At 49.1% G+C, this 27,833-nt stretch overlaps 2 protein-coding genes across 4 annotated transcripts in view; one reads left to right on the top strand and one right to left on the bottom strand.

Moving 5' to 3' along the window:
* The first annotated feature begins 11,257 nt into the window (after positions 1-11,257).
* Positions 11,258-13,404, top strand: IL4 (interleukin 4). The gene is made up of 4 exons (XM_008922720.2): positions 11,258-11,410; positions 11,613-11,660; positions 13,017-13,148; positions 13,306-13,404. Exons 1-4 carry the CDS (start codon positions 11,258-11,260, stop codon positions 13,402-13,404), a joined length of 432 nt encoding a protein of 143 aa, XP_008920968.2.
* A 1,097-nt stretch (positions 13,405-14,501) lies between these two features.
* Positions 14,502-27,833, bottom strand: part of KIF3A (kinesin family member 3A) — a 19,696-nt gene continuing 6,364 nt past the window's right edge. The window contains exons 9-19 of one of the 3 annotated variants that reach the window (XM_018081130.2): positions 26,992-27,093; positions 25,328-25,399; positions 23,444-23,452; positions 21,670-21,826; positions 20,650-20,830; positions 20,276-20,386; positions 19,358-19,483; positions 18,670-18,723; positions 18,462-18,530; positions 18,128-18,252; positions 14,502-17,628 (exon numbers count right to left, since the gene is read on the bottom strand). In XM_018081130.2, coding sequence (XP_017936619.1) covers positions 17,580-17,628; positions 18,128-18,252; positions 18,462-18,530; positions 18,670-18,723; positions 19,358-19,483; positions 20,276-20,386; positions 20,650-20,830; positions 21,670-21,826; positions 23,444-23,452; positions 25,328-25,399; positions 26,992-27,093 — 1,055 coding nt within the window. In that variant the 3' untranslated portion in view covers positions 14,502-17,579. The remainder of the gene's footprint in view (positions 17,629-18,127; positions 18,253-18,461; positions 18,531-18,669; positions 18,724-19,357; positions 19,484-20,275; positions 20,387-20,649; positions 20,831-21,669; positions 21,827-23,443; positions 23,453-25,327; positions 25,400-26,991; positions 27,094-27,833) is intronic. The other 2 variants (XM_008922706.2, XM_018081131.1) reach the window with 2 other exon arrangements.

Raw genomic sequence — 27,833 nt, 5'->3', positions numbered from 1 at the left:
TCCCCGGGGCCCGTGGGGAGCTGGGTTGTGCTGAGGGGCCTCAGCCACCCCTGTGCCACCTCGGGGACCCCAGTGCCACCTCGGGGACCCAGTGCCACCTCAGCCACCCCTGTGCCACCTCGGGGACCCCTGTGCCACCTCAGGGAACCCTGCCCTGCCACAGCTCCCTGCCCTGGCACACAGGTGGAGGTGAAGGCAGCAAGAGTAGGAGGATGTCCCAGGAGAGGGGTTGTTGCCCCTACAAGATGCTACACAAAGTACAGAGCCAAGCAGAGACATCTTAGGGCAAACAAGGCACAGATTTACTGTGGTGACTCAGAGGGCAGGTGATTAAGTGGTGAAGAACCTGAGTGTCCACTTGCCATGGTGGTTGGAGTGAGGGTGGGTTTCCAGCAGAGAGATCCCAGCATAGGATGCTCTGCACAGCAACCCGTGCGCACAACTCCACAGGAACAGCACCCACCCAGACACACTGTGACTAAGAGCCAAAAGTAACAACTACAAAACTAACAACAGTAATGAGTGGAATTGCCATGGGATCAGGAGTTGAGAATCAGGCAGTTGCCTGGGATGGTGTTTGCAAAGCAGGCAGGCACCCAGCAGCTTCCTGAGAGCACCAAATGCTTCCCATGCCCCTACATCTTGCCCTGGAAGGGCCAGTTGGGCGTAAATCCCTTCCAAGGGATTTGGGTCTGGCTGCAGCTTCAGCCCTGGCAAATGCTTTTGGAGTTGGGATCTGGCATGAACTGCTCGTGCAAGAGACCTTCCTCCCCCCCTGTGCCCCAGCACCCACTGCTTCAGTGCCACGGCTTATTTTCAGTTTGTCTGCCAACAACTTTCACTAGGAAAAAAACCCAGAGGCCTCCAAGACATTCCTGTCTGAACACCTTGTTTCTAAGTGGAATTTAGACTAGCAATAGAAACCCAACACTTTGATTTTCTGATGTTTCCTTCAGTGTTAATTCTGCAGTACAGCTCTTCTTGCAGGCTGCTGCAACACCTGCCCCGGAGCACTTTGAGTTTAAAAACTTCCGAGAAGACTTTTTAATCAACGGAGAATTTTTAAGTTTTTTTTTTTAAATTTTAAATGTCTTTAAACCAAAACTGCTCTCTGATCTCCCTGAAGTAAAAAACTGACTTACAGAACATGTACCTCACTTCTCCCCACAGTTTCCTCCTACATGGCATGTTTTAAGCCAAAAGCTTTTGCATGCCCTAAAAATTACATTAAGGAGCCCAAACAGATGTGATTATCTACAACTAAACACCACAAACCAAAGCAATAAGTATAGATGATGCTTCCAAAAGCTTAATCATTTGCTGTCTCCCTGCAACTTTGCATTTAAATGTCACACCAAGTATCATCTCATCTATCTCAGTATGACAGGGTTGGCTGCCCCCCGGGCGAGCTGCCAGGAGCCAGCACTTACTGCACTCACTGCACTCACTGCACCATCCCACCTTTGGGAAATGTGAGGCAACTTGCCAATTCTCCTTCACCTGGCTCCATCCTACCTGTGTAGTCTGATTTTTGCAGGAAAAGTGAATTGCTGGAGTGTGCCTTTCCCTCCAGCTGCAGTGGCTGAAGGAAGGGGGATGGTTCCAGCACAGGGCAGCATCCCCTATTTGTAAACCCAATCACTGATTCAAGAGATACTGCATGTGCTGATGCTACACATTGCACTGTGACCCACATTTGGGCTTTTTTTCATGTTATAAGATGTCTTATTTAATTTCTCTGCCACCTTCTGAAAGTAAGGAACAGCACAAATGGCCTGGAAAACGTGTGGTGGCTTCTCCATGAGCATTTGGTAAAAGAAGCAGCTGAAATAGTGCTGGAAATGAGAAAATGGTTAGAAGGGTCATCTAAAATCAGGCCCTCACGAAGAACCTGAAGTTATTTATATCACCTCAATTAAAGCATCCACTGGACCTCCTGAGTTCTGACATTGTGTCTAATGCCACGATCCCATCCTGTCCCTCCACAAACCCTCCACCTGCCACAGGGATGAATTTGGCTGCCAAAGCAAAGGTGGGGAGGTGACTCAGTTGCCTCCCTTTGCTCAGACTGCCAGGGAGGGGCAGCTGAGCACGAGGAGGCTGTGGGGGAAGGAAAGGCACCCGGGAGGAGCAGATGCCCTTCCTGCCAGCGGTGCCAGGTCCTGTCCCCACCCTGAGCTGGGGTGGCCAAAGCAGCCAGGGGGGAACTGCCAACTGCCACAGTGATGGCCCAGCACCAAGACAAAGCTACTGCCTCTTTGACTGGGGAGTCACAGATTCAGCCCAGCTAAAGTTATGGACTGGCATTCCCCTGTTTCCTACAGAGCCAGGGAAGAGAAGGGGAGGCTGCCACAGGGAGCTGTACCCCTCAAATCTGACAGCAATTGGTCATACCTGTTTCTTTCCACTGATTTCATCAATTCCATCCATGTCCACCAAGGCCATCCCATGCTGGTGGTGCTCAGGGCTCCAGCCAACCCCACCGCTCTCCATTCGTGTGTGATGATTGTGGCATCCAACCTTGGCTCTGCTGCTGGGGGGAAAAAAAAGAAAAAAAAAAAAGAAAAAAAAAGGAAAAAAAAAAGAAGGAAGAAAGCCATGACTTTGGACACAGAACAAAGCACAATTTCTTGGTTTGATTGCACTGAGGGTCTTTTCAGCTGGCTTCTCCATTTTCTGGTGTCATCATCCACAGATGGAGGAATGGAAAGTCCCAGCCAACACCAGCCTGGTGTGCACCATCACCCTCCAGGCTCTCCCACTCGTGGAGGCAAGAGGAGTGTGAGACACCTGAATTAACCACTTGGATCATTTTTCTGAATTGGTTGGGACCAATGTGGCTTAAATCAGTCATGAAGGGCATAGGGTAACAAAGCACTGTAGGCACACACCTCTGGCTGCAGCTGGAAGCAAAACCAGCCCTTCCATGACAAGGAGACCCAGTTCAGGCTGGGCTCACACACCGGGGCTCTGTGCCCACCCTGGCCAGCAGCACTGGGCTCAGGGACGTGGTGTCCCAGCTCTGTGTGCCCCAGTCCCTTTGGGAAGGACAGCTTGGTTGACCAGGAGCCTCAGCAGGAGTTCCTCTGGTTCCTGCAGGGATGACACCGATGGCTCTGTCCCCCCTCCCCAGCCCCCTCTCAGCACTGTTTCTCAGAACTGGTCTCCACTTTCCAGCCACCATTTCCCACCCCACAACCCCAATGACACCACAGGTCAACTTTTCCCCCCAGCAGGCTCCTGACCCCCCATCAACAGTCTGGGGAATGATGGGATCTCCCTGTGGGAGGTGACACAGGCTCTCCACACACAGTTTGCAGGTGGGGTGTTCCCAGCCATGGGGTCCCCACTCCCCACAGCCCCCACAGCCCTGTGACCCTGCTGGGACCATGGTGCCATTGCCAGACCCCAAAGCACAGCAGTGGAATCTTTCCTGGGGCCATGGTGCCTCCTGCTCCAGCAGTTTGGCTCAGGGGACACGGGCTTTGGGACAGGCACACACACACACTGTGCTGAGCTGCCCAGGCACACACCAGCCCCTCCACCTCCCTCCTGATGCCATGGGAATCCTCCAGGCTCCTGCCTGGCTCTGACCCAGCCTTTTGAGTTCAGTGATTGGGAACCATCACCATCTGTTTTTTTTTCCAGGAAAACCAATTTTTTCAAGCTAATACAAGCCAAGAATGATGAGTGCTGCAGTCCTGTCACTGTACCTTAGGTCAATGGTCATCCCATACAGAAAGAATGCAGGGAAGTAGGAAGGGGTTTGTTTGAAATATGAAGTTCAGGCTTCCTCAGGCTCTGTGACACGTTGACTTCACTGAAAATCTGGAAAAAAAATATTAATTTATAAAATGTAGAAACATTTAAATTCAACAATTTACACTATTTATAAGCCCCTAAGCAGGTACCAGGTGAAGTCAGGCTCCCCTGCAAGGGGTTTGCAGGACCAGGGGCTGCTTCACCTGTGTGGCAAAAGGACAATCTGACAATTGTCATTTGTCAAATTCCCACTGACCACACAGTTCAGCCATGGTGGGAAATAATTACAGGTTTGTGTCTGTTCTTCTGCCCAAGAACGTGGTGGTTTGAATTCCTGAGCTACTGTTGGTTTTCTGATGTCCCCTGGGATGGCATGGGGTGGTGTGGGATGGCATGGAGTGGTGTGGGATGGCGTGGGGTGGCGTGGGATGGTATGGGGTGGTGTGGGGTGGCGTGGGGTGGTGTGGGACCCCAAGCTGGGCACTGCAGGAGCCGTCCTCGCACACTGGGATTTGTGCGACAGAGCCGAGGAAGTCCTGGTTGAAACCAAACACCCACATGCCAGAAAACCCCCCCAGCTACTTCTTCCTTTACATGCAAGAGCTTTTTTTTTTTTATCTTTGCAGATGTTTAACATCTTGATAAAAATTTTGAGGTTTTCTTTTGTTTCCAATCTTTGGCTGTGTGAGCTTGCTGGGGCTCCTGTCCTGGTGGCCAAAGGACACGAATTCTTCTGACAAACAGTTCAGCTCTTCCTCTCCAAGAGCAGCCATGTGCCAGCTCAGGGAAGAAGGGGCCTTGCAGGAGGAGAGATCCAGGTACTCGCTGGGTTCACATCAGCTCCCTTGAGACACCAACACCCAGGGCAGGAGCCTGGCAGGCATCCAGCCATGCACATCCCAGAGCCAGCCCTCAGCATAACTGTTGGTCTTGATCATCGTGGAGGGCAGGAAAGCACCCCTGGGTATTTCTCTGCACATAAGATCATGCCTTGACTTTACCCACAGCTTGCAATGTACCTGGTTCAGTCCTGCCCATGTTCATGGTTTCCCACAAGCAGCACTTTACAAACACGCTCAATAGTAAATAGATCCTCTGACATCAAAGAGAAATTCTCGCCTTCTCATCCCAGTATCTCCTCATCCATCAGTGAGGTGATTAAAATCTGCATGTAGCTGAATAACAGATAACATTATTCAACGGATGGAGAAGTGTCCCATCCTTACGTAATGTCCTTCTTTGGGGTGTCACTTTCCACTGCCAGCAGCACAGGAAGACACCTATATTTGGCAGTCAATGGAGACACGGGTCCTTCTCCACACTATAAAAATGGGTCTGTGCCGAGCAGGAGGCAGAGGCCGTGGCCAGCCAGCCCAGGCAGTGCTCAGACGGCGGTGACAGGATGCTCCCCTCGCTGAAGGCAGCTGTTGCTCTCCTGTCCCTGCTCCAGCTCATCTCTTCCACGTCCGTGACTCACCTGCACAAGCAGATGCTGCTGGAGATCACCCGCCAAGTGCGACAGCTCAACTCAGCAGTGAAGGTAAATGTGCTGCCCCTGCTGCCCCTGCTCTGCTCACCCACCACGGGAGCTTCCCCGGTGATGATGATGATGGTCCTTGATGTCCCACGGTGTCCAAGGCCAGGCACTCCTGCCTAGGCCTGCAGGAGCCCTTCCCATTCCCTCAGTCCACTCCATCCCACCTCCAGCCTGGGGCACCCTGGCCCATCTCAGCCAAGACTTGGTGTGATCAGCACTTGATTGGTGGCACAAGCAGCTGCTGGGGTCAGGTCAGCTGAAGTTTTCCACCTGACATTTGGCACATTGCAGCAAAAAATGTTGAGGAACAAGAAAGTTGCTGTGGCAGGGTGATCGAGGCAGCCTGGGATGTGGGCATGGTGGCCTGGGGCAGTGTGAGCTGCCAGGAAGTCCCTGCTCTGCTCCCACTGAGCACCCAGGGACCCTCCTGCTCCTTCCCAAACAGCTGCTTGCAAGTGCTGTGCCAGCCCAGGTCCTGTGTGCAGGAGCCTGTTTGGAACTATTTGCTGAAAGATGGATCTCAGTGGTGGCACCATCAAGGGTGCTGGAGAGGGATGGAGACACGGTGCCCTTCCTGGTGGAGGGCACAGCTGGTGACTCCTCGGGGATGGTCTCATCATGATGGTCTGGTAATGACGACTCTCTCTTGTGTCACCTCTCCAGGTCCCCTGCAATGACACCCGGGTGGCCCAGGTCTCCTTCACCAGCCCAGAGGTAAAACACCCATGGAGAGACAGGCAGAAAAGGCAGTCATAATAAACCCAGACCAGGCAGTGCCCTCCCCCCACGGGGCACAGCCCACGAAGCTCGGGCAGCTTTGTTGGTCACCCAAGAGCTGCTCAGGTGGGCACTGGGGCGAGGCTGTGCCTCCATCCCACATCTCTGTGCCCTCACCCCGGGGCAGAGCCCAGGGCCCGGGGCACTGCAGGGGCTGCGACTGCAGCTGTGACACGGGAGCAGGTTGGGAAACCACTGTGAAACCTCCTGCCAGTCCTGGATAAGTAGCTTCAACTTAAACCAGCTCGGTGGCTTGACCCGTTCCCCTCCGTGTCCCGCAGCTGTCGGAGAGGGAGCTGCTGTGCCAGGCTGCCGAGGCGCTCGCCAGGGTCACCCGCTGCAAGGACTACGAGCCGCTGGTCACCAACCTGCGGAGGCTGCAGGGCAGGACGGTAAGGAGGGTGCCCCGGCCCAGGGCCCCGCTCTCCCGGGGTACGGGGCTGATCACAGGCACTGCCTCTCCTGGGTGGGGCCAGAGCGGGCACTGCAGGATAACCTGTCTCCACGGGAGGAGGGCGACAGTCCCCGCCAGCCCCACCACCCCGAGCAGTGGCCGTGGGGGTCACACCGGTGGCCAAGGGCACATGTTCTGAGCCGCGGGGCACATGTTCTGAGCAAAGGACAAACCCCAGTCTCCCGGGGCAGCATCCTCACCGCTCTGAATGATTTATGTGGCGATGGAGGCAAGCAAACCGCCTGTCTGGGCTGGAAGCCTGGCTACCCACCGTCCCTGCTGCCAAATCCCGCTGCCAGCTCTAAGTTATTTACACTTTTCCTTCCCCAGAACTGCCACCTGAGCAATGACACCGAGATCTACCTGCGCCACTTCTTGCCAGCGCTGGGGAACTTCACGCAGGGGATGTACCGGCGTCCCAGAGCATCGGCTGCGCAGTGACACGGCGCTGCTGTCACCCCGGGGCTGCCACTGCTGGGAGCTCGAAAATAGGGTTTGCAGAGCCGTTTGTTATTTTGCTCCTCGTTGCATGCACTTCCTCAGCCCTGCCCCAGCCCTCCTAAACCCAACCCAACCCGCACAGCACCTCCGGGAGTGTCCGCCGGGCACCCGGGGCCGCTCGGCGCCGTGGGAAATGTGCCCTGCCCGGCAGGCACCCGACACGTCCCAAACTTTCCACCCCGGTGCCCGTGTTCGATGTTACTCAGCCTCAGCAGGAGAGGTCTCGTTTGGACGAGGCTGCCCTTTACCCTCCCTTGCAGCCCCGCGGCTCGTCCCGCTGGGATGGACCCTCGGGTGTGATCACCTGGGAGGGATGTGGGAGCGTTTGCCCAGCGCGGAGGAGCAGAGCATCCTGGAGAGCATCCTGGACCGGCTGCGGGAGCCCGAGCTCTTAACTCATTCATCTTCTCCTGCAGCACCTACCAAAACCAAAACCAGATTATCTGCTTCCTGTTCCCCTCAATGAAGAGAGGTTTCTTCACAATCATCCTTCTCTTCCTAAAAAGATCAAAATCTAATCTGAAATGATGCATTTTTCGCTAACGTGTTGCTACAACAGCTGAGGGGGGGACGACTCCTGGGAGCAGAGCCAGGGAAGTGCAGCTTTCGAGAGCAAAAGCTGGGAGGGGAAACGGGGGGAGGGTTAGAACTGTTACTGCAACTTCAGTGTGTCTCTTCTATTGTCAGTGGCTTTTAAGTTATTAATAGTGAAGACAGGAGAGTCTGTAGCAGAACTTTGGATCTAATGGGTGCTCATCAGCATCATACTTCGGGATTTTATTTATTATTATATATTATTTAAATAACTTATTTTTATAATGTGTAATCTAAAGATTCAAGACCAAAAAGTCCTGTCTGTTTAAAGCTTTTCTTTGCTTGGAACCCAAAATAAAAAGGAAAAGCCAGTATTCAGGCTTTCAGGTAATTTATAGTTCTGGGGAATAGTCATATTTAAAATACTGCTACCTCATTTTAGGGAACAGCAACAAATGAACATGTGCTGATTCATAATTTATTGTTCTCTCTATTTAAAACATTTGTATTATGAGAGTTAATATATACAAATTATCATGTATTAGAATGTCTTCATTTTATTATTTTTTTCGTATCAACTGTGCACTGATGTTCTTAAAGTGTCTCAGGGCTTAAGCAATAAATGACTGAAAAAGGAGCTCTTGGTGCCCGTGGTTTATGTGCTGGTTCCCTCTTACCTTCAGCAGAGAATGAGCACTGGGAGGTGCTGCCTCCTCGGTCAGTCGGCACAGGATGGGGTGGGGAATGCTGGCCTGTTTGGGGCAATGTACAGCAAATTTCCCCAGTCTGCCACTGAGAGAAAGGCTTCAAGAAAGCAAAAGGCACCAAAGAACCCACCTGACTTGTGGTACAGGAAATCCAGAGGGAAGGGAAGGGCTGGAGGAGGAAGGATGGGAGCCCCTGTTTGGGAAGAGGGCCACGGTGGAAGGGGTGAGGGGTGTGTTGGAGGGCAGGCTGTGGTCTGGGGGCACTGGAGGCTGGAAGAGGAGCCAGTGGGTGCAAAGTGGAGCTGCAGGCAGGGAAAGGTTTGTCTGATGGGCCAGGGAAGGGACAGGGCTGGCTCAGGGACCAGAGCCTGCCTGGGGCCAGCAGCACAGGAACACATGTGAGAAATAAATCTGCAAAATAACTGCTGGAAATTGTTATAAATGTAGGAAATGGCTCTAAATGTGTGTGATGGGGGCTCAACAGCATCCCTGGGATTTGCTGTGGGTAAATCCCAGCACTATGGGCAGCAGGCAGGGCAGCAGGAATGCATGGGCAGAGCAGAACACCCCTGGTGCCACAGTCCCCCCTGACAGCCTGGCAAACCCCCCCAGCCCTGTCTCAGGGCTGCCCCACACTCACTCCAGTGCAGGCCAGCGAGGGCAAAGCTGAGCCTGTGGCTGTGGTTTTTGCTGGGCCTGGTTCCAGCAGAGGGGTCTGGTGCTGGGGGCCTGGGCAGGATCCTCATGGGATGGGAGATGCTCCAAATCAGAGCCCAAGGGAGAGAAAGGCGAAGGAGGAAAGCTGAGGACACATTCCTGAATCAAGCACCTTCCTTTGGTGGGAAAATGGGCACGTTCATCCCTGGATGGTGGCTGGGACAGAGGCACAGCCAGGGTTCCAGAAACAGTGGGGACTCCCCTGGGGCTGGAGCTGTCCCTGCAGTGAGTGATGGGGCCATCACTGCCATCAGCTGCATCCCACCCCAGGGAAAGGGTATGGGAATTTTTTCCTTCACTCCTATGTTGGATTGACCCTGGATGGACATCAGGGTCCCACCAAAGCCACCGTGTCACCCTCAGCTGGGCAGTGGGGAGAATACAATGAAAGGCTTGTGGGTTGAGATAAGGACAGAGAGAGAACACTCAGCACTTACTCTCACAGGCAAAACAGATTCAACCTGGGGAAAAAATAATTAATTAAAGTTATTGCCAATCAAATCAGAGTAGGACAATGAGAAATAAAAACTGAATCTTAAAACACCCTCATTACACTTCTTCCTTCTTCCCAGGCTTAACTTCACCCCTGATTTTCTCTCCCTCCTCCTCTCACAGCTTCTCTAGCTGTGTTTTACAGGGTTTTTCCCATTCTAAAAAACATTATCCCTGAAGCACTGCCAGTGTTGCCCATGGGCTCAAGCCTTGTCCAGCAGTGGGTCCCTCTTGGAACCACTAGCATTGGCTCCATCAGGCACAGGGAAGCTTCCAGCAGCTTCTCACAGAACCCAGCTCTGTAGCCTCCCACTTCCCAAACCCTGCCACACAAACCCAGCAGGGTTGGTGACTTTCCCATCACACAGTGATGCAGTTTTCCACCATGATTCAGCCTGAGTAGCTCAAAGGTTAAATTTTTCTGTGATTTGAGCATTTTCTGTTCACTTACTCCAGCTTTAGAGCACCCCACCATGACCACTGGGGAAATCACTGTGTCTGCAGAATGGGGCTACTGCCTCCATCCCCTTCTCCAGCATCACTGTCAGGCAGGGATTCTCCCACCACCACTCATCCCAGAGTAGTGGGATCTCTCTGGGCACCCTGGTGAGGACTCACCATCTATGGAGGCCAGGGATGCAGTGCTGCAGCCAGAGCTCCCTCATCTGCTCTCCAACACAAGTAGGGCAGGTAGGAAACGGTCCAGCTCCATGGGCAAATCCCTCACAAAGGTCTTTCTGAGTCAGTGGCTTCATCTCACTTCATCTGGGGCCTGTCAGAATTAAACAAACATCACTCTCAGTGTGGCTGCTCCTGGATTCATCGAGTGCTCACAAGATGCTTATCAAGCATCTGATGGCAAGTTGCTGTTTGAGTTAGAAAAAGCCCTATTAGTTATTACAAAACTCCAAAGTTTCCCAGCTGAGTCTCTCAGTGTGATTTCTGGGGTAGCACTGGGGGGCTGGTGGAGCCCATCAGCCAAAGGCTCAGGCTGTTCCCTGAGCAGGGCAGGATGGATGGGGCAGCCTCCAGCTCCCCGAGATGCTGGAGCAGAGCCACACAACGTTTCCCCAGCACTGACACCCCAGGACTACCCTCGTCAGCTCCCTGTCCCTTGCCCACATCCTCGCAGGGGGTCACGCTGTTTTAGGGGCCCTGTCTGCTCAGGAGGGCCCCCAGCTCCCCACAACCCCCCTGGGTGATGCCCTGCTCCTGCCCAGGTGGGTTTTGTCCCCCCATGGCTCTGCCACACTTTCTGTTCCTCCCTGGATTAAGAAACCCAGGGACAGATATCATCCTGCAGATGAAGGATGCTTTGCACGCTCTGGAGATATTCAAATGAAATGTGATGGAATATATACAGGATACTTAGAGGAAAACAAAAAGCAAAGCTCCATTACTAGAGTGTAGTGGGTTCCCCAGTTCAGCCACTTCCAACTCGTGATGTAGAGAAAGCCTTGGGATATGGAGAAATGGAGAATCCCCAGAGCAGGCAGTTTTACACACTCTTGTGTGTGACCTGACTCCCACCACCCTTATCTCACCGTGGAAATTTCCTACATTGAAACATCATGCAAGATCAGAAGAAAATTTTGACTTGCACAAAAAAGACCTGTTGTCCTAATTGGGAGCAACTTTGGAAAGTGCAGATAAGGGAAAAATAAGTTTTTTCCCTCCGATTCAGCAATCTTTACAGCCATAAATTGAGGTGCTCCCTCCAAAAATACACACACAGGTACAGATCACCAAAATATCCAGAGGCTGTGAGCTGAGACAATGCAGGCCATGAGCATCCTGGGCCGGGTCCTGCTCCCCCTCCTGGCGCTGTTGGCCTGCCAGGGTGACGTGGTGACCTCGTGGACACACACACTGCGGACCAACATGCTGAAGGAGAGCATCAGGCTGCTGCACCAGCTCCAGCAGACAGAGGTAGGGCTGGTTGGGGCTTTACCTGCTGAGGGGAGGGACAGGGAGGTTCAGCAGGCTCGGGGAGAGCGATGAGGACCCCGAGGGAGGTGCTGAGCACGGGGCTGGCAGTGCTGGGAGCGTGTCTGTGCGTGCACGTGTCAGGATGGGCCCGGGCAGCGCTGCCTCCAGCCTGACTGCTCCTCTCCTTTGTGTCTTGGTAAAGGTTTCCTGTAACGAGATGAACGTGACAAATATTTTTGCAGACTATAAGGTAAGAAAGAAAAGCTAACTTGTCCTTGTTCAAAAATAATCATACAACCCTGATGGGTACTGGGAGAGGATGCTGGGGGCAGAGGACAGCACAGGGCAGTCAGAGGCAGGTGGGAAGCCCAGGATTGCCCCTGTTCTGGTGTGGTGCTGTGGAGGAGCAAGGAGCCCACTGTGAGTCCCCAGGATCAGTGCTGGGCTGACCAGTTGGTCCTCACTGCTCCTGGTGCCCTGCACAGGTGCCCTCACCTTCCCAACACACCTCTGCCTCCCCGAAGCAGCATCGGCGGCTTCTGGTCTGGGCCAGGGGGAGGGATGGGCCTGTGCTTGAGCAGGCTTGGGGGCTTCAGCTTTTCCAGAAGGAAGAGAGGGCCATGTCCCTGTGCCTTGGAGTGCTGTCCCTGCCCAGGCACCCCTGAGCACTGGTCACACACACTGTCCCTCCTGAGCCCCTTATCTGGGGATGGCTCTTCAGTCAGCACGAGATATAATAGCAGATAGTAGAGCCTCTTTGTGCTCTGAGAACTGCTGCCTAAGCCCAGCTCCCAGCCCCAGAGTTCCTGTTTTCACAGCAAGCCCACAGCCTCACCTCGTGCTGCACCGGCGGGTGGGATCCGAGGGGTGCAGCAGCCTTCCTTCCCTGGGGGGCTGGGGGTCCCCACACCCCTCCTGCCACAGGGACTGGCCCTGGGAGGGAGGAGAGGTGCCCAAAATGCTGCACAGCACCACGTTCCCAGATCTGTCGCTGCCCACAGGGCCGGGCCGGTTGCTGGTCTGAAGCTGCTGTTGGGGTGAAAGCTGAGGAGATGGAGCAGGCAGAGCTCTCAGGGACATGCCCATGTGGGGGCACGGGGATCATCCCCCAGGGAAGAAAGTCAAGTATTTTTCTTATTGCCACCAGCACCTCACTTTTTAGCTCCTCATCTTCTGCGTGTCTCTGCTACAGGACTTCTCAAAGCCCCTAATGAAGGCAACCTCTTCCCAGGCACTTTTGTTATTCCTGAAGCACCTCTGCCTGCTCAAATAGCTTCACTTCCAGGGAATTCCCAGGGAGCAGCTCCCCAGGCTCAGGATCCCACAACTGCAGCAGGAGCAGGATGCTCCAGCACAGGGGTGGTCACTGCTGTGCCACCCTCTGTCACAGCTTCTGCCAGGGGCTGATGGCACCCTCAGCAGGACAGGGACGGGAGCAGAGCCTGCTGTGCACAGATGGGGCCGGGAAGCTTCAGGGAGGCTTTGGCATCTCAAACTGCACTTGGCACCTGTAGAACAGAAATATATTATTTGCAGGGTGGCGTTTTGTTGGGTTTTTTTTTCCACTAATGAAGCTGTGGCTGTACTAAAGTTTCTTTCTCCCCAGGCAGGTGACACCATGGAGATCTTGTGCAAAGCTGCCACAGTGGTTCGGCAAGGCCGGAGCTGCCACAGGTCCCTCGAGGGCATTTATGACAACCTGCTGGGCCTGCTCCGGGGGAACAGGATGGAGCACAAGGTGAGGCACAGCTCCCCTGCACTGCCCCCACCCTCGAGCTTCTCCCTCGGTCACTGCTTTTGTTTTACTCTCCCACCACCATTAAGGGCTCAGCCCAGGCTGCAGAACCCAATCCCTCCCCAGCAAGCTTCCTAACAGCCCCTTCTTCCCATTCCAGGCGCCGTGTCCTGTGGCAGCAGGCAGCACCACCTCACTGAAAGATTTCATCAAGGAATTACACCAAGTCCTTCAAAAACAATACAAGAATCAGAAGTGAAAAGGCACAATTTGTTTGTTTTTAAACTATGAGTCTATTTTTCAAAGATTATTTATAATAATTCTTTAAATAAATGTATTTTTGGACTAAATTTTCTGGCATTGCATAGGATGCTACACAAGACAACATGCATAGGATGCTACACAAGTTCACAGGCACTGGGGTGATGCTGTAAGGAGTTGCCAAAGGATTTGTCCTGCTATGGGATTAAGGTTCATGCTAAGATGAGGAACACAGGTCTAAGCAGAGGGAGACCAAGAGAAGGCAGACAGGAGAAGCCAGGCCACAAATGGGACCTGTTCTGAAAGCTGTGAACCCAGAAAGATGCCAGGTCTGGAGCTAAGCAAGCCCTTAGTTCTCCTTTCACTTTACTTGTAGCCTGTATTATAACCCTACATATATATATATATATGGTATTTATAGATGGCACAGCCCTTTGTGGCCCAGGAGTACAGAGGCTCCAGCAGCAACAGCAGTGAAATGGCAGTAGGGAACCAAACCTCTGGCTTGGGGAGGATTCCAGGCTGGGGCAGACCTGGGGGGTGGTTAAAGTCCCTCCAGCACCAGGGACTGGAGCCATGCAGGTACTTCGGTGTCCACCACTTGGCAACCAGTTTTGGCACAGCATGGGAGAGCACTCGGCGAAGTGCCAGGGCCGTGCAGGGTTTGGTCTGTGCCGAGGAGCTGCAGTGTTTGCAGGCACAGCACGGCTGCTCCAGGCACTGAGCCCAGCACAGCTCCTGCAGCAAGGGGAGCACAGCGGGACAGGGCCCATTCCCACAGGGAATTAACCCCGGGCACAGCGCAGGCTGGGGGGAATTGTGCAGCACAGGACACAGCCAGGACAGCCTGCAAGGCCTTCTCCCCCCAGCTGCACCCCCAGGACACACACCCACACTCCCCAAACTCCCGGCTCCAGCCTCCCCAAACTCCCGGCTCCGGCCTCTCCCGCCTCACCAAATTCCCAGCTCCAGCCTCCCCAGAGTGCTGTGTCTCAGCTACACAGACCCTTCCTCACCCACCTTCTGACACCACCGAGTTAGAAAGATGTCGTGTGTATAATGTTATTAGGATAAAAAGCATGCAGAGAGGTGGAATTAGGAATCAAGAATTTTATTTCATGGTATGAACATGCTCCAGGGACACAATACTGATATTTACAGTATAATGAATTAACTTTAAACATAAAACAAAGAATATTCAAAAATAAACAGTTAGAAAACCAATAAATAGGAAGACAAGTTATACAGACTAGCAGGTTTTCCCTCTATACAGGCCTGGCTGAGCAGAACTGCGGAGAAAGGTGAAAGCTGGACATGTGCAGACAGTATAGTCAGTGAAAGGCACTAAGGACCATTTCCCCTCCTCTTAAAGGATCAGGAACAAGTTAAATATGAAATAATTCATTTACATGACATTAAACAACATAAAGCAGAAACCTCAATGTTAAAGTCAATGTTCTGGAATGAGGAAAACCTTCTGGTAGCAAGATGCAAAGATGAGCACACAGTATTTATTATGTAATGTGAGTTTTGATAAATACTATAGAGCATGTACTGACCTGGGATGGCAATGGTGGTATTAAGCTCTTAAAAAAACCCATACAAACCAAATCCCTTCCTCATCAAAACATATTATGGGCCCATTAGAAATTCACAGATGGCCCAGGGCTACAGAGAAGGCCCAAGTGGTAAACCTTGCAAGCCAGACTCCTTGGTTTTACAGAAAACTTCCCAGAACTTCAGCAAAACACACCAGTTAAAAGGAAAGCCAAGCTGATAGAGCACACGACCACGACAGTGTTCCACTTTATTTAAAGTCCTCTAAAAGAGCAGCTAATTTGTTCTCCAAGACTCTGTAACAGGAGATAACCAGTTTCTCCAATCTGCCAATTAAAGGCATGCAAGCAATTATTTATTGTTTTTTCTGTCTCAAGGCTCACTTAAATATGCAGAATACTATTGTTTTTAGCAGCAGGACTGTAACATTAATTGTAAAGCATATGCCCTTATAGTTAAGATTTAAATATTTTAAATGCAATGCCATGGTCCACAGTGGTATCTTGAAGCCACTGGTGTCTGCCAGGTAAAAGAATTTTCAATGGTCTTTTTGAAAGCACAGTTCAGGAGAAACTCCCCTTAAGACCAGATCAATCAAAAAATGTTAGCACAAGAGGCAACACAAAAAGGAAATACAAGTTGTCCCTGGTCCTGAGAACTGGTACAGGTCACAGCTGTGCATTTATCTGCTTGGACTCAGAACTGACAGGAGACTTCAAAGAGCATTGAAGCAATTTCAGTCTGTTTTGTTTGATGAGAAGGATGAAACACAAGATAACCCAACTCTACTCAAGGATGTTCAAAATACAGCCAGCTCTTCACAAGCAAGACCAACTGCAGCTCAGATTAAGAAAGACTGAGCATTTACCTCTAAGGGCTAGGCTAGAGAAAACAAATGCCAGTGTCTGTGTGTTCTATGAACTTAGGTGACACCTCCTCCCCCAAAAGAGAGCAGTACGTTCTTCTAGGTCATGATCCCCAAAAAAACACATTAAAAAAACAGGGAAAAAACTTACAACTCGTTTAGAATAGCACTGAAGATACCATTCAGAGTAAAATATGCCCTTTCAAGACCAGTTTTAACTATTCCAGATCCTGTCACAGAACTGTTACAGAGGCCCAAGGCATCAGGGCTTCTAACAAGAGCACACTGGTAACTGCAGAGCAAGGACTCAGGACACCTGAGGAGCTGTCTTGTGCTCTGTCACACTGAAGGATTCCATTTCTCCTGTCAGCAATCACAGCTTTTGATCCTCCAGGTAACCCCAAGATGCCAGGGAGGTCAGAGTTCATCCCCCTCCATGGCACAGGAGCTACTGAGGTGCCCACGAGCTGAAGTGATGAGTTATGAAGCACACACAGTCAAAAGGAGATACATTTTCTCTGTGACACAAAAGCAATGTATCAAAGTGATATGTGTCTATTAGCAGCATAAATATCAAAGAAAAAGAGCAGCCATCACAAACAAATGGTTATTATCAGAGACCAGAATTTTTCTCCTCTCATCAGAGCATAGCCAGAGACCCAGCACAGCCTACACAGGAGCACAGACAGCAGCAGCTATTTCAGGGGATGTTACTGCTCTGGGAAAACTGGGCAATTCCTCCTGTTTGACTGCAGAAGAGTCAAATTCATCCTCAGTGTAGAGCACTGGCCTAGAGCCAGGGATGAAAAAATGCAGTCACAGTGCTCACAGTCCCACAACTGGCACCCAGTCCTGGGGTCACAGCACCCCTGAAACCCCCTCTGCTGACACCCAGTCCTGGGGTTACAGCACCCCTGAAATCACCTCTGCTGCTCAGATTACAAAACTGCTCACATACATTTTAAAATTCCAGCCCCCAAGCACAAAAAGTAGCCAAAGCAATGCTGCAACGCAGCCTTAAAAGAAGGAAAAAAGCTCTCTTTTGCCTTCATATCTAAGGTCTCATTCTCCACAGTGCCAGCAGATCCCACACAAACTGATAAAAATACAAGCATTACTAGACACACTTGATTTCTGCTGCACTTCAACAGAGCATGGTCCCTTCTCAGATGTCTCAGATTTTTGTAGTTCATGTTTTTCCTATCCAGTTACTTCCTCTGTACAGCAAGACAGCAAAAAAGGACTGTGTATTTGATACACAATACTGTCAGGTTAACAGCCACAGTGAGGAATATTAAATAAAAAGATTTGATGCTCTTAAAGGTTTGCAGCAACCACATTCAAACACAGATCAGTGCAACAGAGGACAATAGTGAAAGCTGCCAGTTATGTGCAAAGCAGGGCATAAATCAGATCTACCAGCCTTAATTTTAGGATTTCATTAACTGTTTAGAACTAACATATCTAGCACTTAAACACACATCTAGAACCCTTATTTCTATACATTTCAACAAGGATTGCCAACAAGTTTCCCTGCACAACACGTTTAACACATGGAATTTCACAACCATCATATATACCAGTTTAATATTATGTTAATATAACATACAATATACAGGCAACTAAGGAAAAATACATTTTTTTTAAATAAAAAATTATAGCCATGTTAAACTGTGCCATCTCTTGAATTTCATGTTCTGGCCAAACCACATACACTCACTGATTTTTACAGGAATTCTGACCAGGTCACACTACTGCAGCAGGGAGTCAATGACAGCTCCTGGCTTGGCCGAACGTTTTCTGTTTGGAGAGCAGAAAGGAAAGGGAAAAACAACACCACACACACATCATTATGCTGTCTAGGAAAGACAGGGACCAGCCACATTTCAAGTCAAGAACTACAGTGTTACTCTTCCACAAGCAAAAGCAACCACGAGTCGCCAGGAAAGCCCAGGCTGAGATCTCCCCTGGCAGTGCTCTCCTCTCCAGCAACACCCGTCTGCACTGTCAGACTGTGCTAAACTGGAACAGTCACATAAAGCAAGAAGCTGCAAGAGGGGAATGCAGCAACAGAGTATCAGAAAAATCCCTAGACAAGTCTTTCTGGACAAGATTTACTGCAGTAAAAGAGATCTCAGCATGGTTCTGTCACACCAGTAAATTACATCATGCAAAATTTTAGTACTTTGCCTTCTCATTAAGCAAATGTTTGAAGACTTGTGGTAAGTTTGCATAAACAAACTTCAGCCTTCCCCTGGGTAAATCCCTCATTACATTCAGATACCCCAGAGTTCTTCACCTTCTACCCGTCTTGGGCCTGGATCTTCCTTTTGAAGTCCTCGGCCTCTCCAGCTTCATCAGGGATTGCCTCAAGCTTTCTTCAGTGTAAGCTAAGTAAACATGGGAAAGGTCCACTTCAAAGGGCTAAAAAAACACCAAAGAAACCCACAAGACAAAACCATCAGAATCATTTCATATACTGATCAGCGGTGCTTCTGTAACACTAGAAAGACTCATCTCTTCAAAAGCAAAGCAAACTGAACAGTTTGGCTGTAAATAGTGAGTGGTAGGCACAGGTAGCAGGACTTGGACCTGTGCAGTTCAATACATCAATCAATGCAAGAGCAACTCACATCTTTCTCTTTTTTATCCAGGACAGGTGTCTGTTTCCTCATATTGTTTCCTGTATATGCCACACATTTCTGAAAGATGAAAGAGAGGTCTGTTAGTAAAGTCTACTGTACACAGTAAACTGTCTACAGCTTTATCAGCTTCTTGCTGGGCTCAGTTAAACTCCTCAGAAGCTCATGGTAACATTAGCTGGTACACAGCCACTCTTACCAGCTGCCACTCTCCTATGTCTTCGTTCCAGTGAACGTAGTTCTCAATCATTTCCTAGAAAGAAATCCAGACAGTAGTTGTTAGACTTGCACAATTTACCCCCCTAGGTGCACTTTCCACAACATGCATCTCTAAGGCCTGCACAAGCTGCTTAGGAACAGTCTTAACCATTCCAAGTTGTTTTTAATCAGGACAGCTACGCCATGTGCAGAAAACACTATTTAGACTCTGAAGACTACAGAAGATAAAATACCACTCCCAAACTGTATATATTGGAGAGCCCACTAAAGCCTGGTGGGCTCCACTATGCCAACACCATCAGGACAGCAATAAACACGCATTGTAACATGAGAAAAAAATTAGGAGGAATTGGTTTTATATTTTCTATTAGTGTGCATTATATTTAAGCTCATGATTTTTCTGTATATTGGAGTCTAAGAAAACAAGACGTGAAGAGTTCCAAATTCAGTTTTACTACTTTGTGATAGTACCAAACATTAGCAAGCACAACTTCAAGCACAGTGAAAAAAGATTTTGAACAGATCCAGGACATGGGTACACAGTGAATACACCAGTTAAATACATGGTGAACGTGATGTTATTATTTTTTAAATGACAAGGAAAATAGGCTGCAAGAGAACAGAGATCAGCACAGCCCCTGTGCCAGGCTCAGGTGCTCTGCCTTTACCTGGTAGTCCTGAGGAATGAAGTTGTCTATGATGAGCATCTGCAGACGGAGCTCCCTGCTCAGCTGCCGAATGTTCTCCAGCAACCCTTCAATCTCTCTCTGATGCTCCTGTTGCAGATCTGCCATCTGAAAACAAACCAGGCGTTTGAGAGGCATCAGACTTAGCTTAAGACATGGTAACAGCCTAAAAGAGAACAGTCCTCTGTCTGTACAAGGTTTTGGGGAAACAAAAGCAAACTCTGGTTATAAGTACTAGAATATTTATCTCTGAAGGATAAACCCTCTGAAATATTCCAGCTTGGAGAGGGCTGAAAATAGCATTAAGTTCTCAGTTTCATAAACCCAAAACTGGCCTCCTGCCAATCCAAGCTCCAGCTCCGAGCAGATGAAAAGCATGCAGACAAGTTATATCCCTGGCAAGGTTTCAAGGAAAATCTCTCATCTCCAAGACCAAATGCATTTTTCATGGAACAGGGACTCCAGCCACCAGCCAAGGACACGTTCATCCAGTGACTGAGGAAGGGGTAACGAGGGCACCACTCAGAAAGGACAGATAGCTCAGAGCAGAGGAGGCTTTAGGTTGCAGCAGAGCAGGAGATGGTGCTCCAGCAAAAAATTTCAAACAATAAAACTGCATTTTATTTCAGAAATAACCAAACGTTTTCTTTGAAGTTCTGGATGTCTCAGGGTCTCACACAACCCTTCTCACCCTGGTCTGGGGAAAAGCTCTACAATGTGCCACTGCAAAACTCCAGTACCAGACCTCATTTAATATTTTTGAATTATGTGACCCAAATGGACAGCACAGAAAGACATTTCTAAATATATGGCACTTTTTCCAGCATTACAAAGCTGATGGTTCACCCTTCCCAGCTCCAGTCCTTCAAGGATCACTGGCAGTGAACTTCAGACACTAACCTCTGATTTTGCAGCCATGAGCATGGTCCAGACTTTCTTCAGCTTTTTGGTTTTCCCCTGTGCTTCCTCCTGGAGGTTGGTGTACTTCTCCTCAATGTCCAAGCGCTCTTGCTGTGTGCAACATTTAGCACAGACACCCACACATTAACACAACCAAAGAAACTCTCTGCAACAGTATGAACAGAAGGAGAAACTACCTGAACAAACAAAGCATTTGCCAGGAGTGGAGCCCTGGCTCAGCCAGGCTGGCTCAGCCCCACAGTGGTCGCAGTGGCCTCTGGAGGGGTTGTGTTTGCAGAGCAGAGCCAGGCCAAGGGACACAGCAGGGCTGTCCTGCCATGCTGTGTGCAGAGAGCTACAGCACAGAGCCCCACCTCCTTCTCCTCGAGCTCCTTGCGAAGCTGCTCTGCTCTCTTCCTTCGTTCTTCCAGTTCCATGTTTGATTCCTCCAGAAGCTTTTCTTGCTCCTCTGCTTTTGCCAGCAAGTCCACTCCTCCCACAATCACCTTCTTCTCCAATGCAGACAGTTTCTCCAACAGGGACTGGTGCTCTTGCCTAGACAGAGAAGTAGGTGTGAGACTTCCTACACTCCAGTGCTCACCAGGCAGCAGGTCCAGCTTGGTTTTATAGCCCAGACAGCACTCACAGGGCTGGAAAAACTTGTCTTGCTGTTTAGGGTTTAAGTGGGGGTGAGGCAGTGCACAGGAGCACAGGGAGTTCCCCAAGCCCCAGCTCCCATGGTTTTCTCTCAAGCAAAACCAGGTCAACAGAGAAATGTGTCCTGCTGTGTAACACCTCTGAGGGGGCTGCAAGGCCCCAGGGACACCACCAGGCTACTCAAGGCACCCCTGCCCAAAGGGGCCCTGCCAGCACAGCAGTGCCCAGAGGGAGATGCTGAAATGGAGGGGAGTGAACAGAGACCAAGGTAGAGCAGCTGAGATGCAAACCAGGAATGCTGGAGCAGCCCCTTGGCAGCAGGACTGTCCTATCTGCTGGGGCAGTGGGACCTCAGCAGCTCTTTGGCCTCAGAGGGGAGAAGCCCTGCACCCAAGGTGACATGCTTGTGGCTGTGCTGCAGGAAACCTGGCCTGCTACATGGCAGTACTGCTGCTCCTCACAGCTCTTGGCTCAGTCATTTATGTCTCTAGGCTACCTTGTACAACTTGGTAAAGTTAAGAAAAGAAAGAAGTGGCAAAAGGATAAAAGTTTGTCTTTTCCATCTGCCCTAAACTCTGAAAGCAGACTAAGCTCCAATTTCACCTTGACAGCAGCAAGGAATGATGTTCCCTTTCTACAGTTTGACAGACATCTCACCATGCATCTCCAGATATTCAAATGATTAAGGAAGGAAAAATGCACACAACCACACAAACTGCTGAGAGCACAGTACTCACTGAGCTTTAAGCAAGTCTTTTTCTCTCTTCTCCAGTTCAGCTCTGGCTTTATTTCTTTCTTCTTCTTCCATATCAAGTTTAGTTTCAAGAGCTTTTCTCTCCTCTTCAATCTTTGCTTGCATCTCTACCATCTTATCAGGGGAAACTTTTTTTTTGCCTTTTGGAAGAGATGAAGAAAATAAATGAGTTCACTGAAAAATAAGACAGCCTCTGTGTAAGAGCATTTTTTCCAAGTTCAGATTCAATACCGGCATTTAACAAAAATTTAATTACATTTGATTAGATTAGATTGTGATGGGCACAACTCAGTCTTTCAAACCCCATTTTAATATTGACCAGCTGTCACCAGTTCCTACAGAGAAGCAATGCTACATAACTGACACTGGAACATAATGCCCCCAAAATAGAAAACATGAAGAACACCTGGAGAAGGAACACTGCCTAAAGAGAAGCCTGAGCTGGAAACTCAGATGTTCTAACAATGCAGATTAGGCCAGAGGAAGGGAAACAGAAGACTGCCTTGACCTACAAGAGCTCAGCTACCAAGAGTCACATACTCAAATTTCAGATTAGCATCTCCACCACCCCCCTTGGTCACTGCCCTCCTTACAGGCTTACCTGTGCCAAAGTGGGCACAGAGATATTTTTAAGAACACACTACCATGAAAATAGAGAGACCAGAGAAATTCAGAACAATCCTATGAAAACCAGGCAACTAAAAGAAAATTTTGATGGTATTTGTCTATGGCACAGTGACTACCCACAGACTGGAAAGCACCAAGGTTTGCTGTGCCTTGTCAGCTGTGTGTTTACAATGGTCCTACAGCAGCACACATGGGCCAGTTCCTACAGTGTAACACAGTCAGTGGCCACAGCAACTCCCTGAACCCACTGGCCTCAAGGGTCTGTCCCAAACACACCAAGTTTGAAACAAAGTGTGAGGCTGCTGCTCTCGAGGTCATTCTGCAAGTCCTGAGCCAACTTTCACTGTAATCCCAGGAGCACTCAAGGCAGGTGAACAGAGATCCTTGGGGGTTATGTGGAGTGAGAATGCCCAGCCTACATGCATTTCCTCAAATCCACAAGTCCTAAATCTCCCTTTATTCACAGGTGAAGCCCTTCATTTTGTTGCTTTGTTCTTCTCCAGACATGAAAAAGCCCACCCTGTAGAACCCAGCTGCCCTGACACTCCCAGGGGCCCCTGACTGCCATGGCACTGGTTCTCTCAGTCACACAGGGTACATGGTCAGAACATGCCCAAGGAAGCTGTGCAGTAAAAGGCTTCTCTCCCTTCAGTCTTCATGGCATTCAGTTTCATTTGTATATATACATGATATGTATCCTATTTACAATTACATTATACTAAATACACATATACTCCAGCAGACAAAATGCAGTGCACATGCACACACCTGTACATGTGTTTGTTCATGTGCTCAAGAGCATTAATTACTGTTGTGGTAAGGTAAGGACTCTAGCATTACAGCAAACCATCTTCATTTCCATCTGCTAAACTTCAGAATCAGATAATAAGCACTTCTTTCTGAGTTTGTGGTGCAAAACTCTCACTAATTAGTCTTTGAGTAAGAAGCTTTCTGGAAGTGCTGTACAGAGCTCATCATAAAGAGATAAGCCAGATAAAGGCTTCTTACTGTTAGGACATAGGTCTATATATTCTCAGTTCAGGAGAAAAAGGTGAACTGAAGCAAGCTGTATGATCCTTTCACAAGCTCTGCAATTGTACTCTAAGGAGGTGAAAATCAATTAGACCAACCTGCTTGATCTTGCATTAAGAGGAAGTAGAAAGCAAATCGCAGAGAGGCAGCAAACACATGAAAAGAGGAGGAAAGAAAATATGTTATTGCTTTGATCATTTTGGACAAAGATCATTAGCAGCAGAACAAACATTAACTTTGTATGCATATTTCTGCACTAGAAAACACAGGATAATCATCACTAAAAACCCCTCCATTAGAGCAAACACTAATGTATCATGTTCTTATGCTAAAGCAGAGAAGGTTTGTGTACTTCAGAGTGCTTTGCATCTCCAGGATAACGTTCAGCTCACTCTGGCATTCTCCTGCCCATTCAGTGCAATGCTGGATCTAAACACAACACTGGGAGCCTGCCGCAAGGATCATGCCCTAAGAAACAGTCAGAGGGGGCAGATTCTCCTTCCATCAGAAACTTCATGCTTCCCCCCACTCAGGAGAGCCAATTCTGTTATATCACCTGTAAAATGTTAGCATACAGAATACATGTTCTAAGTTTTAACCAAGTTTCCAAGCCAATTCTTTGCAAGGTACATGAACAGTTGCACACAGGGAGTCTCAGCACAAGATTTCTCCATTTAATTACACAGGGGATTAGTAGGTTAATTTGCAGTAACTGGTGCTTCCATAGAGGTATAGAGCCACTTGTTATTCAAGCAAGTGCAGCAAAAAAGGCAGGGCAGGAGAGGGATAACAAAAGACACCACATGCAGAAGGGTCACACTTGAGGACAGTTAATATCCAAAACCACAAAAAGCCACACTTATCCTAATTGCCAAAAGCCCAGCACAACTTCCCCAACAGAGCAGCCTCCAAACCTGCAGGAGATGGACTCATCCACCTGCTGACACAGCAGCAGTTTGCTATTAACTGTCCTCATCCAAATAAAACACTCTGGTTCCAAGCAAGCTTTGAGAAAGCAAGACTGAAGCAAGCAGATTCCCAGGCTACCATCATATGACCCACTTGTCCCTGCAGTTGTGTTCCTTCTAAACCTGCTGCCAGCCTTCTCTGAGCTGATGCTTTCCACTACCATCACTAGGAAAATGTGAGTGAACCGTACAGCAACACCTTCCACACTCTCTCCACACAGGAAGAGAGGGGACTGATCCATCCAGGATAACCACAACAGTGGGGGAGTCCCCACGAGCTGAGTCCTGAGATGTGATTTGTTTCTTCAGTCTTCACTGACTGTAGGGTTTTTACAGGCAGAGAGGCCTCTCTGACCAGGAGCAGCCCAGGCTTTCCTCCTCACTAGATCAAAATTTGGATCTCTTGTTCCTCTGAACTCTCTGAACAGACATCAAGAACTTGATATTGTGGGGCAGTTAAACCCCCAACCACCAAGGATATTTTTTTAAGTATCTGGAAAAATATTGCAAATCAACCAAGTGTTGGCACATTTTCTTTGCAAGTATAAACTTTGTGCTGTTTGACTGTTAACTGCTCCATTCATTTTCTCCAAAACTAATTTGGAGAAGGCAGAGTCCAATATAACGTAGCACAGCCCATTTCACATGTCTAGTTGTCCTTTTGATGAACTCATACTGTAGCAATTCCCATTAAAAAACTAGCTTAGATTTTTTTCCCCATGTTTTAGAAGGCACATTTAACACAAGTTGCAAACTGGGTTACTTATTATTTCTCAATTGTCTTTAAATCTTGCTCAAGCAGTTTCTCATTCTCTCACATAGCTGGCTATCAATGTGCACATTGAACAACTGTTTTGAGCATGGAAGCAGCAAAGGAAAAGCATGCTTTAACAGAGTTACAGCCTCACGTTTATCTTTCCAACAGACAAAGCAGGGAAGAGTGCAACATTGCAGAATGGAGTGTGCAGATTATGGAAAGGCCAAAGCTTAAAGGACTTAAGAGCTCCCACTCACTAGTGAAGGACTTATCCAGAGGTTTCTCTATGACAGAGCATGTGGAGTCTGAACTACTGCTGCTGCTACTGCCTGGAAAACAGAAATGCGTCCCACAGAAACACCCAGAGAGGAAGAAACATGCAGATGGGAAGTTAGTTCTAAAGGAAAGAAACCCAGAAGAGCCAGCAACCTAGTTCAAAAAAAGCACAAGTTCCCATTAGGAAGCATTTGCTAGGATCCCTCCCAGACTCAGCTTGCAAAGCCACCATTTCCCAGCACAAAACTGCATGCTCAGAAAGACACTTCAGTTAAAACCCATCTTAACCAGACTACAGCTTAAAACCACATGCCAAGGCAGCTTCCATTTCAAGCAACAACAGCACAGAACACCAGATCATAGTGGAGAAGGCTGTGGATATCTGCCATAGCTGAGGATTCTGTGACAAGGAATCCTTTCCAGTCTTATGTACATGGCAATGTGCACTTCTCCCTCTGGAAGGCAGACTCAGCTCACACAGGGGCAGTCACTGCATACTCCTGCTAAGCAGCTCCCTTAGAAAACTTAACTAGAGCAGCTTGTTTGGGAGTTGAGTCAGTCAGTTATTTGCCCTGTACTCCTTTTTGAAGGTGGTCTCCTCCTGGGAGGGGATTTGGGCGTGACTTGGTTCTTGGACACAACGGTCAATCTGTTCACTTCTAGAAATAACCAAAAGGTGAAAAATGAAGTAGAATTTGTTACAATTATCACCAAAGGCATGACAAAGGTCATTTATGATTGCTTGGACAGGCACCAAAACGAAGAGAGTGCATCTAAAAGCAGGAATGCTTTAAGAGGAATTTTTTCAACAGATGTGGGTGCCTCAGGACAGGAAGGCAGTTTGCCAAAATGAGTGTACTAGAGAAGCTGGAATTTGAGGTGTAGCACTGGGCTTGAATTCTCTCTGCCTGTGAGGAATCATCAGCCAGGTTCCAGGAGCATGGCAAGCTCCCAGGAAGCCACAGCATGCCGTGGTACACAGTGACCTGCAGTTCCAGGTTCAGCCACTCCCCTGGGGGTTCAGATGTTATACAGTAGTTTAACACTGATGTAGGGCCAAGAAGACTTTATCACGGGATTTCCAGAGTGCTCCCAAACAAGGGATGTGCAGCTCCCTTTTCAGCTAGCATGAAGATACCCAAAGGTTAAGTTTTCCCTCTACCAACATAAAATAGGACACTAGAAGAGTCAGTTACTGAAGTCACTGTCCATAAGACAGATGAATCCTTTGCCTAAACCACAGCCAAAATTCCCCTCCAACCATACCCATGGTTATAAAAACCACATCTGCCTACAAATGATCTTTGGTGTCTCCTTCCTCCCACGTCTGTGAGCAGGGGAAGTTCCACACCACCAGTCAGAAGCCATCCACAGCCACCTTGCGGCCACCAGGGAGCCACCACAAAGGAGGATGTCACCACAAGCACAGCGACCCGAGTGGAAGCAGATACTACACAGGTCTGGAGCTGTCCATCCCCAGACAGGGCACCAAAGGGCTTGGTTTCTAGGACAGGCATGATAATTGCAGCGGCATAGGGCAGCTCTACAACTGCACTGGTCCCTGCCTGCCTCTGCCTACAGTTCCTCCCCCAGCTCCTGCAGGAGAGCAGACTGAGGGCACTGGCAGGAATCTCTGCAGCCTTACCCCGCCGTTTCTTCCGCTTCTCCCCGTCCTCTCCAATCTCCCCATCGTCATCTTCATCCTCCTCTTCGGAATCACTGGTCTCAGAACCAGATATCTCTTCCCCTGGAACAGAAGAGTGTGCTTTGAGATGTGCTTTCCTTCATCTCCTATCAGCTTGTTACTGTGACAGCAGCATTTGTCCAAACCCAGCAGTGCCTGACATCAGCTTAGGAGCTCCTGCAGAAGTCCTCATCTGCTGAGCAGACAGACAGTTTGCAGTGGCTCAGGAAACTTAAGGACAATCAAGATAAGCAATTGAAGGCTGTGATGTCAGTGTCTATGTGTTAGAGCTCAAGAGGCTGCTTTTCATGGAAAATAAAGCATCTTTCCACAGCTGAAGCTACAAAGTTTCCCTAGCAGCATCCCACCACACCTTCTCTTCTATCTCAGACTTCTCTCTCAGATGAAAGAGAAAGAAGCATTACTCTTTCCTGCTTCTCCTGGATAGGGCAGATGCCAAACAGCAAGTCATGTTGGAGTTACTGCTACAGCTGTTCTGTGCTGTAGCTCTGCAGAGAGATGTGCCAAGGTCACTGTTAGCAAGCATCCCTTTGGCAGGGTCACTCCATGTTGACAGACTTAGAGTGACACAAGACTATGAACCTACAGGGCTTAAAGAAGTTTCTTGTTTCTCTACACAGTGTTTGAAAGTCAGTCCCAGTTCTAGCTCCACAAATTTAATTCAGTTTTCCTCTCACTAAGTGCATCCTTCCTCCTCAATCAGGGAAAACATCTGACCTGCTGTTACAGTCCCTTTCAACTCCCTACACTGTGCCAGAGTCCCCCTGCATGCCAGGGAGCCC

Source organism: Manacus vitellinus, unplaced genomic scaffold (assembly GCF_001715985.3).
Source record: "Manacus vitellinus isolate BGI_N305 unplaced genomic scaffold, ASM171598v3 scaffold_51_pilon, whole genome shotgun sequence".
NCBI classification, from domain to species: Eukaryota; Metazoa; Chordata; class Aves; order Passeriformes; family Pipridae; genus Manacus; species Manacus vitellinus.
This window is presented reverse-complemented; position numbering and strand designations above follow the sequence as displayed.